Raw genomic sequence first — 17,943 nt, forward strand, 5'->3', positions numbered from 1 at the left:
TATTTTGGCTGTGCCCCCCTCTTTTTTTTAAATTGGATTGTGTATTTTTCTATCAATTGAGTTTGGTTTGAAAAGTTTTGTATAGATCCTGGGTGTAAGTCCCTTATCACTTATGCTTTGCAAAAGTTTTCTCCCAGTCTGTGGTTTGCCTTTTAATTTTCTTTAAAAAGCTATTTAGTTTGAGATAATTGTAGATTTGCATGTAGTTGTAAAAAATAATAGAGAGAACTTGCATACCCTTCCCCCAGTTTCCCACAATAGTAATATCTTACATAGCTGTGGTATAATATAACAATCCGGGAATTGACACTGCTACAATCATTGATCTTATTCCAACTTGTTTGACTTGAAGGCTTTCCATGCACGTGTGTGTGTGTGTGTGTGTGTGTGTGTGTTTTGTTCCATGCAATGCTACTATATGTGTGGATTTCTGTGACCACCATCCCAGTCAGATACAGAACAGTACATCACAAGGATTTCTTTACAACCATAGCCACTTCGTGCCCTCTCTACCTCCCTGACAACCACTAATCTTCTCTCCATCTCTGTAATTTTGTCATTTCAAGACTGTTATATAAGTGGGATCATACAGTATTTAACTTCTGACTTTGGCTTCTTTTACACAACAGAATTCCCTGGAAGTTCATCCAAGTTGTTTAATATATCAATAGTTCTGTCTTTGTTATTGATGAGCAGTATTTCTCAATTTGCTTAACCATTCATCAGCTGAAGTACACCTGAGTTATTTCCAGTTTGGGACTCTTATAAATTAAGGTGCTGTCAATGTTCACATTAGAGTTTTTGTGTAAACACAAGTTTTCATTTCTCTGGGATAAATGCCCAAGAGTGCAACTGCCAGGTCTCAGAGTAATTGCACTTTCAGTTTTGAAAAAAAGATCAAACCATTTTATAGTATATGAACATTTCCGCTAGTAAAGTATGAGTGATTTCATTTTCTCTGCAACTTTGTCAGCATTTCAGCCATTGTGATAGACGCATAGTGATATATCTCACTGTGGTTTAAATTTATATTTCCTTGGAGGATAACGAGGTTGAGCATCTTTGTGGATACTAAAGTGTCTTTTGAGAAGCCCATTCTTTCTTGACATGACTTAAATGGGAGGCAATCCCCTTCCTCCAGTCTTACCCTTCCGAAACAGAGCTAGACAGAATACCGTGCTTAACCCTATTTTAGCATAGAAATTTTCCCTGGGTTGTAACTTTCTGTGATTCTTCAGACCCTGATCTCCAAGTGGGCCAGGGCAGTTTTGCTCGATTCGAGATTCTCAGCCAGGATACTGCGTGTCACAGATCAAGTATCATTTCTCCAATGAGGGCACGATAAAATGCAAAAATGATCTCAGTGATAAAAAGAGGCGAAGACACGAGGAAGGAACAGGTTAAGGAACCAGGCAAGGTATACAAGGCACTTATCACTTCTAACCACCGTCCCCAGAGCCCTGCCCACGCGCAAGCGCACTGCTCTCCTCTCGGCCCCGCCCCAACTCCACCCCTCAACCTCTCCCTTAGGGCCGTCCCTCCAGGTCTGCGACCAATTAGGGAGAGGAGGCGGGGTTCTGGATGCCGCGGTGCTCGTTGGGTAGTGTTCCTAGTTACTGTTGCTAAGGCTGAGGGGAGCTGGAGGTGGTGGGAGTAACAAGTTTTGGAAGCTAAGGCCTGAAAGAGGTCAAGGGTCAGTGCAGAGCCAGGGAAGAGATGGTGAAGCAGACGATCCAGATTTTCGCGAGGGTAAAGCCCCCTGCTCGGAAGCAGCAATCAGGGGTACGGCGGGGGCGCCAGCGCGGTGGGGCCTCCAGGCCGCGGGTGTGGGGCACGTGAGGGTCCGGCCCCGGGAGAGGGCTCGGCCAGGGCGGGGGTGCGGCCGGGAATCCCGCACGCACTGACCGAGAGCCCCTGCGGCCACGCAGTTGCCGCTGCACGCGGTGAGGGGCTACAGTCACCCAGTCCATTTCCACCCCTCACAGCCCTGCGGCCGCAAACCGGGCACAGAGCTCAAGTGCCCACGCAGGGCAGGCTCGCCTGTTTGCGCACTCCCAGAGACTGCGCCTCAGTCATACCCCGGCATTTACCGCACCTTTCAGGGAAACTGTCACAACTCCATACACACAGGTACACTGAAACGTGTTTTCCCACTGGGGCAAAATATGTGTAAGAGATGCATGCTTCTAAATGTCTGAAATGATACAAATATAGACAGATACACAAAGCATACACTTATTTAATACTTTGCAGTCAGTGGGCCCTCAGGAATTTCTTTTCTATATTGTCATTCTGCAACAAACACGTGATTTTGATGTATATTCATTGTAGGTATATTTAAGCATCCTGACACACAGAATACACATATATGCTTCATTCAGAAAACATCTATGAGTATTTACTAGGTGCTTTCTCTAGTGTGCTAATTCAGATTACAAAGAATGTTAAGTAAGGCATTAACCTTGGCTCTGAGCAGAGATACTTTGTAATCTTCTTAAATGTTTCAAAATAGTGTTTTCTTTGCCTAGAGGAGAATATAGGCATTCTTACCAGGTCTTGAGAAATTGCTACTTGACCGGGGCTTAATCTGCATTTTTTGATCCTTTCAAGAACCCTGCAAGGTGGGTGTCATTTCTCTCATTTTAATGAGGAAACTGAGTCTCTTGGATTAAGTAATGTGACCAGAGTATCCAGCTGGTGAGTTGCAGAACTGTGATTTTAATTAAGGATTCCAGCCCCCCCCCCCCCCGCCCCCGCCCCAAGCTAGCTATTCCTGTTTCAGGCAGGAAAAAAAATCATTCCCAGAGTGAGAATTTAGGCAAGGGCAACTTGAGTCATACTTGTGAGTTCTTAGAGTAGGTATATTATGTATGTTTTATTTCCACCCCATATCTATATTGTGTGTGTGTGTGTGTGTGTGTGTGTGTATAACATCATAGTAACTAATAACTTTGCATTTGCCTCATATAACTTATGTATTTAAAACAAGGAGAAATCAATGTTTATCATCATGATGATGATAACTCTTTTTCTTGACGAGTACATTAAGCAAAAGATGCATAAGAAGACTCAAAGAATATTGTGTTAAAGATATAAAGCAGTATGGAAAGAACCATAGTATCTTCCCATTTATTCCCTCCTTTTACAATCACCTACACAAAGATTTTCTTAAAGTGCATATAAAACGCATGTAAAAAGTATATTGTATGCAACATCTACCCACAGAGTCTTGACTAAAAGCATTGAGTTTACAGAGACTTTGCAGTCAAAAGCAGATGCTCTGGCAAAATGAAAAGATGAGTAAGGTTGGGAAATTGATGGAGAGGCCTGGATTTAATATTGCTATCTTTCTGTCTGTCTCTACCAGGCATGTGCTCTATCACTCAGCCACATCAGCAACCCCTAACTTTCTCTTTTCTTAAAATGCAGGGTTTGGCTCTTTTAATGTGCCTCCTTTCCCACTTCTTAGATGAGTCTAAGAAGGGGATTACTTGATCCTCCAGAGGTACCTTTAGGTGCCGTGTTGCATTTCATGATATCAGATTCTTTGAAATGTTACATGCCACATTCACAAAAAGAATGGGAATGAATAAATACAGAGTTAGTATATTCCTATTTTCCTTTAGAAACTCCATATTTTAGCACTGTATCTTTTTGTCTACAAAAGATTGTATGATTATTTCTCTGACTACAAATGCTATTTGTAGGGCTGGGGATGTGGCTCAAGCGGTAGCGCGCTCGCCTGGCATGCCTGTGGCCCAGGTTTGATCCTCAGCACCACATACAAACAAAGATGTTGTGTCTGCCGATAACTAAAAAATAAATATTAAAAAATTCTCTCTCTCTCTCTCTTTAAAAAAATGCTATTTGTAATATTAAACCAAGAATGATTCAAAGGCTGTATATTAATCCTATTCCTTAAGACATATATTAAATTATAATAATTTGTAGACTAATAAAGAAGATATATTGTATGGATCTGATAATTTTAGCAATGGCAGCACTTTCCATTTCTACAGTGCTTTGTACATTTCAAACACATTTTCATATTTATCCTTGCATTTGTTCTGTCTTCTAAACAATAACTAGCCTATCTCAGATAATAAATATTTTTATGACTAAGAGTAGAAAGCCAGTATATTAGACTAAGTTTTCCTACTTTTCTTAATGACTCAAGATTGGCTTAGGAGTAAAGGGGGGCGGATAGCAAGGAGCCATTGTTCCTACCCATCAGTTTTTTTTTTTTTCTACCTGCTGAGAACAGGTAGAAATCGATTTTTTAAAATGCATGCCACTCCTCACTTTTGCATGTTTGGTGTTTCACACACTCCCTTCATTTACCTGCAGTTATTAAACTGTTTTTTGGGGGGAGGGAGATTTGGTAGTGTAGTGCTCTACAGGACATACTTTGAATGCCTCTTGAGAAAATCTAGCCAGAAAGCCTTGAACCTGGTTCCCGAACTTTCTACAATTTTATTTTACAAAGCCACTTTTGTACCTGAAGTGTTCACATTTTAAATGAGAGGTTTCAATAAAAATCCACTTAGGAAATTATTCATACTTTTGGAGGTTCAGGGGGACGTTTACTTGCTTAGGAATATGACTTTCCTCCCATAATCAAGCATCTAAATGGGTCTTAAATAGGAAGTATTGCCTGTTAGAAAAAATTTTATTTCTTGGTGAAAGACCTTTTTTTAAAAAAATCCTCTAAATCTAATGAATGATTTTTTTATGGTGCATTACAAAATACTTCCATTTCTATTACATCATTTGGTGCCCCCAGCAATCTTGTAAGGGAGGCAGTTCTGTTTTTCTCATTTGCTTTATGTACAAGGAACCTTGATTCTGAAAGTGGTGGCAGATCACACAGCTGGTAAATTGAGCTCAGTGTTTGGACACTAAATATTATGCTTTTCCTTCTTCCACATGATTTCTTTATAGGCTTGAGTCTTGGTTTCCTGGCCAATAAATAAAGAAGTAGGTAACCGAGAAGAGAAACAGAGAAGGTTACAGTTGTAGGGCTTTGATTAAGACCTCCATTTCCATATCAGCTTAGAGAGGCTAAGTGATTTCTCCCAGGTCACTTGCCAATTAGTGGCTGGGCTGGGTTGAAAATGACATCAAAGACATGAAGTACATGTATCTTCTGAAGCCCCATGTCTTATCAAATGTCTGAATATATTTTATGGAAACTTGGGCTTCTTTGAACATAACTTAAATTTGAGCATTCTCACAGCTCTGTGAGAAGGCTCAGATTACTCTCATTCTTTTATCTGTGTCTAGTAGTTTGTAAATACTCAGAAATGTTTACTGGTTATAGTAAAATGTTATTTTTGATAAATACCAAAGCAGTATTTAGATTATATGTTGCTTTCAGGGCTATTAGTTTTCAGTGACAACAACAGAAACATTCACATTCTCAAATTTGAGTGTTTAGATCATTCAGAGATGATCTGAGTTTTTGTTTTGTTTTGTTTGTTTGTTTTTTGGTATTGGGGATTGACTCAGGGGCACTCATCCACTGAGCCACATCCCTAGCCCTGTTTTTGTATTTTATTTAGAGACAGGGTCTCACTGAGTTGCTCAGTGCCTTGCTGTTGATGAGGCTGGCTTTGAACTTAAGATGCTACTGCCTCAGCCACTGCGCCCAGCTGATCTGAGTTTTTTTTTTTTTTTTAATATTTATTTATTTATTTTTAGTTTTTGGCGGACACAACACCTTTGTTTGTATGTGGTGCTGAGGATCGAACCCAGGCCGCACGCATGCCAGGCAAGCGCGCTACCGCTTGAGCCACATCCCCAGCCCCTGATCTGAGTTTTCATATAGCATTGATTCAGGTTTTACCTCTTGTTCTGTTCCATATATTTGTTTGAGTGCACACATTTCAATGAGGAAAATTATACTGTTTTGACATTTTATCTTTTTTTTTTCCCTTGGAACTGGGGGGTCGAACCCAGGGCTTTTTGAATGCAAGGCAGACACTTTGCCACTGAACTATCTCCCTGTCCATGACATTTTATCTTAAAAGTACAATTTTATACCATTATTATGCAAGTCATAATAACACAGTCATAGTTCAAGCTGTGATTTCACCATTTTATATTTATTCTTATATTTACAGATTTATTCCATAGATGATGATGAAAATTTAACACCTAGCTTGGAAATTATCATACCTCGTGATTTGGCAGATGGATTTGTGAATAATAAGCGAGAAAGCTACAAATTTATGTAAGTTTATCTTTCTTTTACTTCATTCCTTTTTCATTATTGGACTAGCTTTTGTCCTGTATTAATATTCACTGTGAACTCATTAGCCCCATTTCTTGTGGAAAAAGTAGTATGGCTGTCTCATTTGGAGGAGGATCTCAAGTTCACTGCTGTGCTTAAGGTTGAAAGAGGATATATTTCTTTATCTGAGATTATATTCCAGGATTTCAGCCTTTCTTTATCTGATGTTATCTTTTCTATACTCAGCCTGCTGTGGTTTAGCACTTATAGGAAATTCCAATGAACAACTAAACTTTTTTCAAGATAAGACCTTTAGGTATAATCTTGTGTACTGTTTAGGTAAGCCTTCTTTAAAATATGATACACAGATTGCATATGCACATACATACACTTGATAACCATGTTGTCCAGTATAATAGCCATAAGCCACATGTGGCTCTAGAGCTCTTGAAATGTGTTAGTCAACAATTAGATGTCAGGGCTGCTAATATGGCTCAGTTGGTAGAGTGCTTGCCTTACATGCACAAGACTCTAGGTTTGATCCCCAGCACCACACACACACACACACACACACACACACACACACACAAAAAGATTGTCTTGTAAAGTATAAAATACATGAAGGCTTTTTGAAAGCTCAATATGTGAAAGAAAAAGAGAATATAAACTATGTTAAGAAGTTTTTCATATCTATTATATATTGTAATGATAAAATTTTAGCTGTATTGGGTTAAAATATACTACTGTAATTATTTTCACCTATTTTGCTTTACTTTTTTCAAAAGCCAAGCTCCTAGAACATTTTAAGTTACATATATGCTCACATTTATGGATTACATTATATTCCTTTTGGGCAGTGCTGAATCATAGTGTCTGGGTGGAAAGTACCAATGGGCCACCCGTGGATAATCACAGTGCCTTTGGTCTGAATACTTTTATAGTAGCCAGTCTTTGAATTTGGGAGGATTATGGATATATATTTCACACTGTCTTTATTCTCAAATTTCAGATTAAGCCATTTCTTTTGATCACCACCTTTGATTTCTGGAGAAGTTTGAGCTCAAGTTAAATGCATATGTGATCTCTAACTCAAATTTTGGTGGTAGATTTCTAGACTTAACTGAAGGAATCCTAATTACTCACTTGCATCTATCTCTAGACTGTTTTGAGACTATCCTGCCCTGGCCTTTGGACAAAACTGTCCCAGACACTTTAAAGTTTTGTTTGTCTCTGTGTCTGTCTGTCTCTCTCTCTCTCTCTCTCTCTCCATCCCCCACCCATGCTTCCCCTTGCCTTTTCTGTCTTTTTCAGTGCTGGGGATTGAACCCAGGGCCACATATATGCTAAGCACACACTCACCACCACTAAGCTACACCCCCAGCTCCTCTCTTTTTCAGGTTCTTATTTGCTCTTATTTTTTGGCTCATAGAGAATTCTCCTTGATCTTTGTATCTGTACATTTTGTCTCTTTAATATATGTCTGTTTCCACACCCAGCCCATCTTCTTCATTTGTCTCCTTTTACAGCAAGTACAAGCAGGATTGCTAACACATGGTTCTGCAGTGAGGTGGACCTTGCCTTGTCTTATGAGATCCCTGTTGCCTTTCATTAGCTCCTTTAAGAAGCATCCTATGATACATGATTGACTTTTGCAGAAGGGGCATTCTTCTAGAAGATGTAAGCCTGCTACACATCTAAATAGCTATGACTTCATGGCAGTTGGTAGCTGGTCTAAGCCAATCTCTATAAAGCAACACTTTGTTGAAACATTTGATTCAGCATGATCCCATTATTTTAAGAACAACTGATCAGGGCTGGGGATGTGGCTCAAGCGGTGGTGCGCTCACCTGGCATGCGTGCAGCCTGGGTTTGATCCTCAGCACCACATACAAACAGGGATGTTGTGTCCGCCGAAGACTAAAAAATAAATATTAAAAAAAAATTCTCTCTCTCTCTCTCTAAAAAAAAAAAAAAAACTTAAAAAAAAAAAAAAAGAACAACTGATCAGGGCTGAGGTTATGGCTCAATGGTAGAGCAGTTGCCTAGCATGCCTGAAGCACTGGGTCTGATCTTCAGCACCACATTAAAAACAAATAAATAAAAATAAAGGTATTAAAAAAACAACTGATCATATCTTTATCTATGGACCTTTTCTAAAGTATTCTTTGCATTATATAGAAACAGGGCATTTAAACATATATTTATTGAAAGAGTACCATTTGCCTATATTTTAGATCTCTGAATTTAAATATTGGTTTTAATATTTAAGATAGAATAACATATTCAACTTTTACATATATTCAGTGATAAATATTTAAGCATTTTGAAGGCTGTTTTCTCCTAAGAAAACTCATTCAATCAATAAATATTTATTGACTACCCACCATATGCTGTGTTCACTGCTAGGAATACAGGAGGGAACATGCACCAAAGCTGCTGTTCTTCTGGAGCTTATATTTTAGTGGGAGGAGACAGACAAGCAAATTAATAAATGCATGTCAGAAATTGTTAAGTGCCACGAAGAAGAGTAAGGCAGGAAAGAGAGGTGAGGAAACCAGCCATGCAAATAGCTGAGGGATGAGAATTCCAGGCCAAGGGAATAGCATGAGCAATGTCTCTGCAGGGGGATGGACACAGGAAGGGGATCTGGGCGGCTGGAGTGCAGTGAGCAAGGGGGCTAAGGGGGAGAAGAGAAGTTGAGGAGCACAGAGCGAGCAGATTATATAGAGCCCTGTGAGTCATGGTGAGCATGGTGAGGGAAGGTTTTGAGCAAAAGAATGAAATGATCTCACCTAAGTTTTAGCAGGATCACTCTTGATACATGGAAAACAGACTGTAAGGAAAACCAGACTAGAATTTATGGTATCTTGGGCCAGGGTGGAAATGTTAAGAAATACAGTGTGCCTTCTATATCTGCAGTTCTTCAGTTCTGATACACAAATCCAAACACCTGTGGACTGAAAATATTGGGAAAACAAACAAACAAAAAAGGGCATATTGAGCACACACAGACTTTTTTCTTGTTTTTTTTTCCCTAAACAATATAGTTAACGACTATTTACACAGCATTTACATTATATTACACATTCTAAGTAATCTAGAGATGATTTAAAGTATAGGGGAGTATGTGCATAGATTATATGCAAATACTATGTCAGCTTATATAAGGGATGTGAATATCTTTGGATTTTGGTATCCATGGGGGCCCTGGAATCAGTTCCCCAAGGATACCAAGTGATGACCGTAATTGGATTATGGATGTATTTTGGAGGTCAGAGCTGGTAAAATTTGCTAGTAGATTGAATATAGAGTGCAATAGAAAGAGAAAGAGTCAAGGGTGCCTGAAGGATTTTGGACTCAGCATTTAGAAAGATGGAGTTGGGGTTGGGGGTGAGGAAGATTGCAGGAAGAATGGTTTGGGGTACAAAAAGATCAGTATTTGCTGAGTTTGAAATGGAGTTCAGAAAAATCCTACCTAACATCTTAATAAATGAAAGGACCTCCTAGAAATCAGGTATCTCCAGTTGTGTCTCAAGGCATGTTACTGATGGGCTTTAGGACCATGAGTAACTACTTCATCTCTGTGGATCTAAACTTCTTCCTCATAAGCAATTACACAGAACTGATAAAATCTCTCCTAATTCTGTGATTCTGTTTTGCTCTTGAATTGTTTTCAGAAAATAGCTGATCAAAATGCCTTTTTAGATTGCTATGCCACCATGTCAGAAAAAATAAAATATTTGGGATAATACTATTTTATCCTTAATGTGCAATTAATGACTTATTATAAAGTTTGATGCCAAAATCCTCATTCTAAAATGGGGCGGGCCAATAAACAGAGGGCTCTGAATTGCTTATGATTCTACCATCTGCTATTGTAAATAGTGGAGAATGTCATGTTTTCCCAAGGAATTCACTGTGTTTTATAGGTAACTTCTCACCTAAAGCTCATTAAAAATGCTTGGTACATAGACACTCAGTATATATTTGTGAAACAAATAGATTAGTAAATGAATATACCATAATTAATTATTTTACAAAATATATCTTTTATAGTGCATTCTGTGTTTGATTCAATGTTTTCTTTAAAACTCCTGCCATTTCTTGATTACGTAGTAGTAGACATAGTTCCTATTATGTAAGGATGTTTGGTCAAGAATGGCTGATTGATTCATCAGTCATCAGCCTGATAAAAGAATCCAGCTAGCTTTCTGTACCACCCGTCTCTTCACAGGCACCACTAGGGGTCTGTACTAAGATGTCCTAGTGGACCATGCTCTGAAGAGCATAGGGAGACCTGTGTTATGTCGACCTCTCTATAATGCTGGTGCTCATATCTAAAGCTGTTTTACACCTGCCAGGTTTTGAGGAGTGGTCTGAGCACATTGAACAGTAAAGACTGCTGTCTAAAATCACCTTGCCTGAGAAATGCCTTAGAATATCTCCTTGTGTAGTTCATTATTTACTTTTCAAAAACAAATGTGGTTCAGCTATAAGGATCCTTTAAATTTAATGTAGACCAGAGGTTCCTGCAATAAAGACAAATTTCTTAACGTTTTATATTTCCGGTTTTATATTTCCATCTCTAGACACTCTTCTGCAGTTCCCAGCAGTGGAAACAGGTTTGCATGTCACCTATAGTCTCCACTTGGATTGAACACATGCCAATTTACTTGAGTACACAGGCATGTAGTCCAGAAGTTCCTGTGTCTCCCCGAGAGTTGCTTAGGATGTCCTCAAAGTGTTTATTTTAAAATTTTTGCTTTAAAGTTCTCATCTCTACAACTTTTATTTCGAAAAAATTTAAATATATAAGGTAGAAGAACAACCCAGTCAACATTCATATACTCTTTGTGGGAGATTCACCCTTTGCTAACATTTTGGTTGGTCTCTCTGTCCCCCCTCCCAGCCCGCCTCCCTCTTCTCATTATTGCGATGTTTTCATGGGGGCTATACATGCTGGTAGCACCTCACTTCACTGCAAAAGAATAGATGTGTCTCCTACTCAAATTATTCCACTGTGCTTGCAATCCTGTACTCATCAGAGTGGCACCGGAGAAGAGTGAAACTGACACCACACCATCTCCCATTCCCCGGTCACTGCCAATTTAATAAAGACTTCTCTTTGCAGAACAGATATATCTTAGTTTACTTTTTGACTTTTGAATCTTGGTCAATAAAATGAAACAGCGCCATCTTGAGAATTGACATTGTTGATACTGGATTTTAGTACCTAATTAGTGAAACATAAACTTCAGTTCAATTTAATTTTAAAATTAAATTCAATAATGATACAATTCACAGTTGCCCCCATTTTCTCACAGGTCAGACATCAGAAGTTCTTTGGCTGTTTACATCCTGTTCTTGGGTTTCCATTTCATGCAGTTATCTGAATTTGAATTTGATGCCAATTGTAGACACTGTCCCTCTTGAGAGCTAAAAAACACACAGTTTATTATTTGGTTCAAAGCTGCTGCAGCTTTTCAGAGGGATTTATTGTGCAGATCTTGTCAAAGCAATACTGTTTACCCACCATTTGTATACAGGAGTACAAGAGCACAGTGTGGTGGAACTACAGGACAAACATTGTGTTAAGTTAGGTAAGTCTGATGATGTAAATGTGGGGTCACTTACAAAGCTTTAGAAAAACAAAATTTATTAATCCAATAGTGTTTGAAGGCACAGCATTTAAATAATTACCACTTTCACATTGCAGATTTCAGAGGATTTTTGATCAAGATGCAAAGCAAGAGATCATTTTTGAAAACATTGCCAAACCAGTTGCTGAGAGGTAGGATTTCCCAGATTTTCTTCAGTGGGTTCGTGGTTTTTCATCTTGTCTTCAATTCTCGGATAATTGTGGTAATGTGCTTCAGTATACCAATTATACACTCAGGCTTTAGGGCATGTAATGATGAGAGCATTAATATCTTCTGTTCATATAGCCATTTGTTTTAAACTTAAATTCTGAGCCTCAAAACAAATCATTGTGATAGAATAGCTATTGTTACTCCCATTTGCAAAGACAACGTGAACTGAGGACCACAGGAATGGATGGCACTCACCGGATGGGGTTGCCAGGCTAGTGGTGGCAGAGACCTAGATCGTTTTCTAGTTGTTACTCCAGTGCCCCTTCCTTAGTTCAATATTTCAAGCATATGGTTAGATGGACAAGGAATAAGGTATGTGTGGCATTTTTTTATCTTTTTTTTTGTACCAGGGATTGAAGCCCGGTTGTTTAACCACTGAGCCACATCCCCAGCCTTTTTTATTTTTTATTTAGAGACAGGGTCTTGCTGAGTTGCCCAGGCCTTGCTAAGTTGCTCAGGGCCTTGCTAAGTTGCTGAGGCTGGCTTTGAACTCCCAATCCTGCTGCCTCAGCTTCCCAAGCTGCTGGGGTTACAGGCGTGTACCGCCTCGCCTGGTTTATGGCTGGCATTTGAGAGGCCTACTAATGACTGGCTTGGTCCATTTGCTTTTATATATCCAGACAGTTCCAGGCTTCTGACTACTAGAACCAAACTCTCATGAAAATATAGAATAAATCAGAATGACAATTTGTTAATATAGCTTGGCTAAATCCCCTTGGGATTAGACACTCAAGCCCCCTGATAAGTACGCTGTCTTCTTGTAGGGAATCTACATGGAAAACTCCACTAATAAGGTTGCTTTCTGATCCTGAAATCACATGGATAATCCTAATGACCTAATAACCCCCCAACACATCCATCTTTACAATTAAGATGAAAAATATATCTATAAATGCACCCAAATTCAATTTCACTCATCAGTATCCTCTTTTTGTAAACATTGCTGGAAATACATTGCTTTACTTTGTCTCTCAAACTCCTATTATGAATCTTGCTCAAACTGAGTCCTTGTCTTTTAGTCCTGTCTTCCTTCATGGGTAAAGTACAATTGTGTAGGCTTTCTTTCAGTTATAACACAATCCAGTTATAACACAATCCTCTTTAGATCTGGTTTCCTTGATTGAATCTCAAGCATTTCTAAATTCCCTTCCTTTCAGTAATCATTTGTGTTAGGCGATTTCTCAGGTGGCTGCTCTCATGTTTATTTTGAAACTTCCTAATATTATTCTGGAGGGAACCTCGTTTGTTTCGTGGATGCCCAGGTCTTCTCCCTCCCACTCTTGACTCTCTCCCACCTTGATCCCACCGCCTGCTCCAGGCCCTGCCCTCTCCTCAGCTTTTCTTTATGGCAAATCCATTTGAAATGGTTGACTGTATTCGCTATTCCATTTTCTCTCTTACGCCCAGTTCTTAGATTTGGGTTCCCAGTGCTCCCCTGAGATTGTTTTTGTCACAGTCAGCTGTGGCTTCTGTTTGCTAAATTTAATCATGGCCTTTGTCAGTCCCCCTGCTCTTTGGCACACCTGCTGTTTTGACACAGTTCATTATTCCACCGTCTTCACTTGGCTTCTGATGCTACACTCCTGATTTCCCACTTACCACACTAGCCCCTCCATAGTTAATTTATTTAACTTTATATTCAGTGACCATTTGCTCTTGCTGTCCCCCCTGCCTGAAATTCTCTTCCCTCAGAAGTCTGTATGGTTCCTTCCTCAGCAACTGGAAAGTCTTTGACCATTTTCCTGGTGAAGTCTTCCTTGGCTACCCCATTTAAAAATGACACCCCTGCTACGCTTCCTTTCAACACTTAGCACTTATTACCACTGACATTCCATATAGTTTGATTATTAGTTTGTGTGTGTGTGTGTGTGTGCCCACCTGCTTCTTCCAGAACAAAATCTCCATGAAAGCAGTGGCTTTGTTTTGTTCATTAACTTGACAAGGACACCCAACTCTAATGATAAGATTTCAAAAATGTCAGGCAAGAATTGTGATCAGGTAGCTCAAGTTGGTCCTAGAGGGTCATATCAGTAGGAATAGAGCATTCTATCCATAGGAAATATCCTCTTTGTCCTTTTTATTATTTTTCATCCTATATTCCATTTTCCTGAAACTCTTTGTGCTCCAATTTTTTTCCTACTAATCTTGGTCTGATTTATATTTCTCTATCATTCAATTGCTTTGTGACATTTTGTGTTCAGGTTGTGAGTCTGATTGACAAAATATAGCTCACCTTTTCCTCTTTAGCCAACATAGTGTTCCTGATCTTTAACAGGCTACTTTAATTTACTTATTTTAATTCCTCTAACATTGTTTGAAGCTCTTTCTTCTCTAAATTTTTCCATTTATTGTACATATATATTTTTCTTTTCTTGCCTCCCATTGGTTTGACCGTGCTCTTCATCGTTGCTGTTTTCATTTTCTCCTTCCAGGTGTTCACTGTGTATTAACCCCTCAGTTTAAATTAGGATCTTTAAACCTATAGGAATCTTCTCAATATCTAAACTTCATGTTCCTGCCCCACCCCATTCTCCCCACATGCCCTCCTGCCTCTCCCACTAGGACCTTGGCACACTCTTCCTCTGCATCTCCTGCCCCACTATGTCCAGTTTGGAGATCAAGGGATTTTTCCTTCTGAATTCTTATTAATCATCTTATTATAAACAATTATGTAAATTTATCTCTAAGTTTACCTGTTTGCTCATCAGTGTTCCCTGTACTCATGTCTGTTTCTTCAATTTCTTTTTGGTAATTATCCTCAAAAAACTTTTGGGAACTTGCCAAAGCATTTCATTTCATTTCACAATTCAGTGGCAGTTTGAGTGGGTAAGTGAAATAAGTCAAACCCAGAAAGTCAAGGGTTGAATGTTTTCTCTCATATGTGGAAGACCAAAAACAGGGGAAAGGGGAATGGAGGAAGGCAGGGGAAATCCCGTGAAAAGAGAGGAGATGTCAGTGGAGTTGAAGAAGAGGATTAAAGGGGAGGGAGGAGGGACCAGAAGTGGGAGGAACAGTGGAAAGAAACCAGCCAAACTGTCCCATGTACGTATGTGACTAGTACCAAGTGAGTTTTTAGCTTTATGTGTATCTGTAGTGCACTAATTTAAAAGAAGACTCTAAATAAATAGAAGACCAGAAGAGTAGAGGAAAGGGAACAAGGGGAGGGAGGGGTAAAGGAAAGAGGAAGTACTAGGAACTGAATTGGAGCAAATTATTTTCAATTACTTTCATCATGTCAAAATAAACCCTGATATTTTCATTAGTGCATTAGAGGTGTACATAATAAGTCCTTTCCTCTCAGAACTCTGAAGATATTGCTCCATTGTCTCTTTTTTAAAAAATTATTTATTTATTCTAATTTGTAATACACAACAGCAGAATGCATTTCAATTCATAGTCCACATATAGAGCACAATTTTCATGTCTCTGGTTGTACACAAAGTAGACTCACACCATTCATGTCTTCATACATGTATTTAGGGTAATGATGTCCATCTCATTCCACCATCTTTCCTACCTCCCCACCCCGTGCCCCCTCCCTTCCCCCTCCCCTCCCCTCTCTCCCCTTTGCCCTATCTAAAGTGCCTCCATTCCTCCCATGCCCTCTCCACCCCCATTATGGATCAGCATCTACATATCAGAGAAAACATTTGGCCTTTGGTTTTTTTGGATTGGCTTACTTCACTTAGCATGATATCCTCCAACTTCATCCATTTACCTGTGAATGCCATGATTTTATTCTCTTTTAATGCTGAGTAATATTTCATTATGCATATATACCACATTTTCTTTATCTGTTCATCTATTGAAGGGCATCTAGGTTGGTTCCACAATTTAGCTATTGTGAATTGTGCTGCTATAAATATTGATGTGGCTGCATCATTGTAGTATGCTGTTTTTAAGACCTTTGGGTATCAATCGAGGAGTAGGATATCTGGGTCAAAAGGTGGTTCCATTCAAAGTTTTCTAAGGAATTTTCATACTGCTTTCCAGATTGGTTGTACCAATTTGCAGTTGTATCAGCAATGTATGATTGTGCCTTTTCCCCCACATCCTCGTCAACACTTATGGTTGTTTGTATTCTTAATAGCTGCCATTCTGACTGGAGTGAAATGAAATCTTAGAGTAGTTTTGATTTGCATTAGATATGTTGAACATTTTTTTCATATATTTGTTGATCGATTGTATATCTTCTGAGAAGTGTCTGTTCAGTTCCTTAGCCCATTTATCGATTGGGTGATTTATTTTTTTAGTGTTAAGTTTTTTGAGTTCTTTATATATCCTAGAGATTACTGCTCTATCTGATGTGCATGTGCTAAAAATTTGCTCACCTTCTGTAGTCTCTCTCTTCACCTCACTGATTGTTTCTTTTGCTGAGAAGAAGCTTTTCAGTTTGAATCCATTCCATTTATTGACTCTTGATTTTATTTCTTGCACTATAGGAGTCTTGTTAAGGAAGTCTGAGCCTAATCCAACATGATGAAGATTTGGGCCCACTTTTTCTTCTATTAGATACAAGGTCTCTGGTCTAATTCCTAGGTCCTTGATCCACTTTGAGTTGAGTTTTATGCATGGTGAGAGATAGGGGCTTAATTTCATTTTGCTGCATATGGATTCTAGTTCTCCCAGCACCATTTGTTGAACAGGCTGTCTTTTCTCCAATATATGTTTTTGGCGCCTTTGTCTGGTATGAGATAACTGTATTTATGTGGGTTTGTATCTGTGTCCTCTATTCTGTACCAGTGGTCTACAAATCTATTTTGGTGCCAATACCATGCTGTTTTTGTTACTGTTGCCCTTTAGTATGGTTTAAGGTCTGGTATAGTGATGCCACCAGCTTCACTCTTCTTGCTAAGGATTGCTTTGGCTATTCTGGGTCTCTTATTTTTCCAGATGGATTTCATGATTGTTTTTTCTATTTCTATGAGGAATTTCATTGGGACTTTAATTGAAATTTTATTAAATCTGTATAGTGCTTTTGGTAGTATGGTCATTTTGACAATATTAATTCTGCCTATTCAAGAACAAGGAAGATCTTTCCATCTTTTAAGCTCTTCTTTAATTTCTTTCTTTAGCATTCTGTAATTTTCATTGTAGAAGCCTTTCACATCTTTTGTTGATTCCCAAGTATTTTTTTAGGCTATTTTAAATGTGGTAGTTTTCCTAGTTTCTTTCAGGGGATTTGTCACTGATGTACAGAAATGCTTTTGATTTATGGGTGTTGATTTTATATCCCTCTACTTTGATAAAATTGAATGCTTTCAATTTTTCTCCATTTAGAATGATGCTGGCCTTGGGCTTAGAATAGGTAGCTTTTACAGTATTGAGATTATATTCCTATTATCCCTAGTTTTTCTAGTGTTTTGAACATGAAGGGATTCTATATTTTGTCAAATGCTTTTTCTGCATCTATTGAGATGATCATAAGATTCTTATCTTTAAGTCTGTTGATGTGATGAATTACATTTATTGATTTCCATATGTTGAACCAACCTTGCATCCCTGGGATGAATCCTACTTGATCATGGTGCACAATCTTTTTGATATGTTTTTGTATTTGATTTGCCAGAATTTTACTGAGAAATTTTGCATCTATGTTCATTAGAGATATTGGTCTGAAGTTTTCTTTCTTTGATATGTGTGTATCTGGTTTTGGACTCAGGGTTATATTGGCCTCATAGAATGAGTTTGGAAATGCTCCCTGTTTTTCTACTTCATGAAATAATTTGTAGAGTATAGGTATTAATTCTTCTTTATAGGTCTTGTAGAACCCAGCTGTATATCCATCTGGCCCTGGGCTTTCTTGGTTGGTAGGCTTCTAATAGTGTCTTCTATTTCCTT

General features: G+C 38.7%; 1 protein-coding gene across 2 annotated transcripts in view; it reads left to right on the top strand.

Moving 5' to 3' along the window:
* The first annotated feature begins 1,632 nt into the window (after nucleotides 1–1,632).
* Nucleotides 1,633–17,943, top strand: part of Kif6 (kinesin family member 6) — a 410,513-nt gene continuing 394,202 nt past the window's right edge. For both annotated transcript variants that reach the window (XM_046450779.2, XM_046450780.2), the window contains exons 1-3: nucleotides 1,633–1,782; nucleotides 6,123–6,232; nucleotides 11,949–12,023. In XM_046450779.2, the coding sequence (XP_046306735.1) occupies nucleotides 1,717–1,782; nucleotides 6,123–6,232; nucleotides 11,949–12,023 (251 nt within the window). In that variant the 5' untranslated portion in view covers nucleotides 1,633–1,716. The remainder of the gene's footprint in view (nucleotides 1,783–6,122; nucleotides 6,233–11,948; nucleotides 12,024–17,943) is intronic.

Source organism: Marmota monax, unplaced genomic scaffold, assembly GCF_021218885.2.
Source record: "Marmota monax isolate L192 unplaced genomic scaffold, Marmota_monax_Labrador192_F-V1.1 WCK01_AAM20220418_F8-fsc00127, whole genome shotgun sequence".
In the NCBI taxonomy this organism is placed as follows: Eukaryota; Metazoa; Chordata; class Mammalia; order Rodentia; family Sciuridae; genus Marmota; species Marmota monax.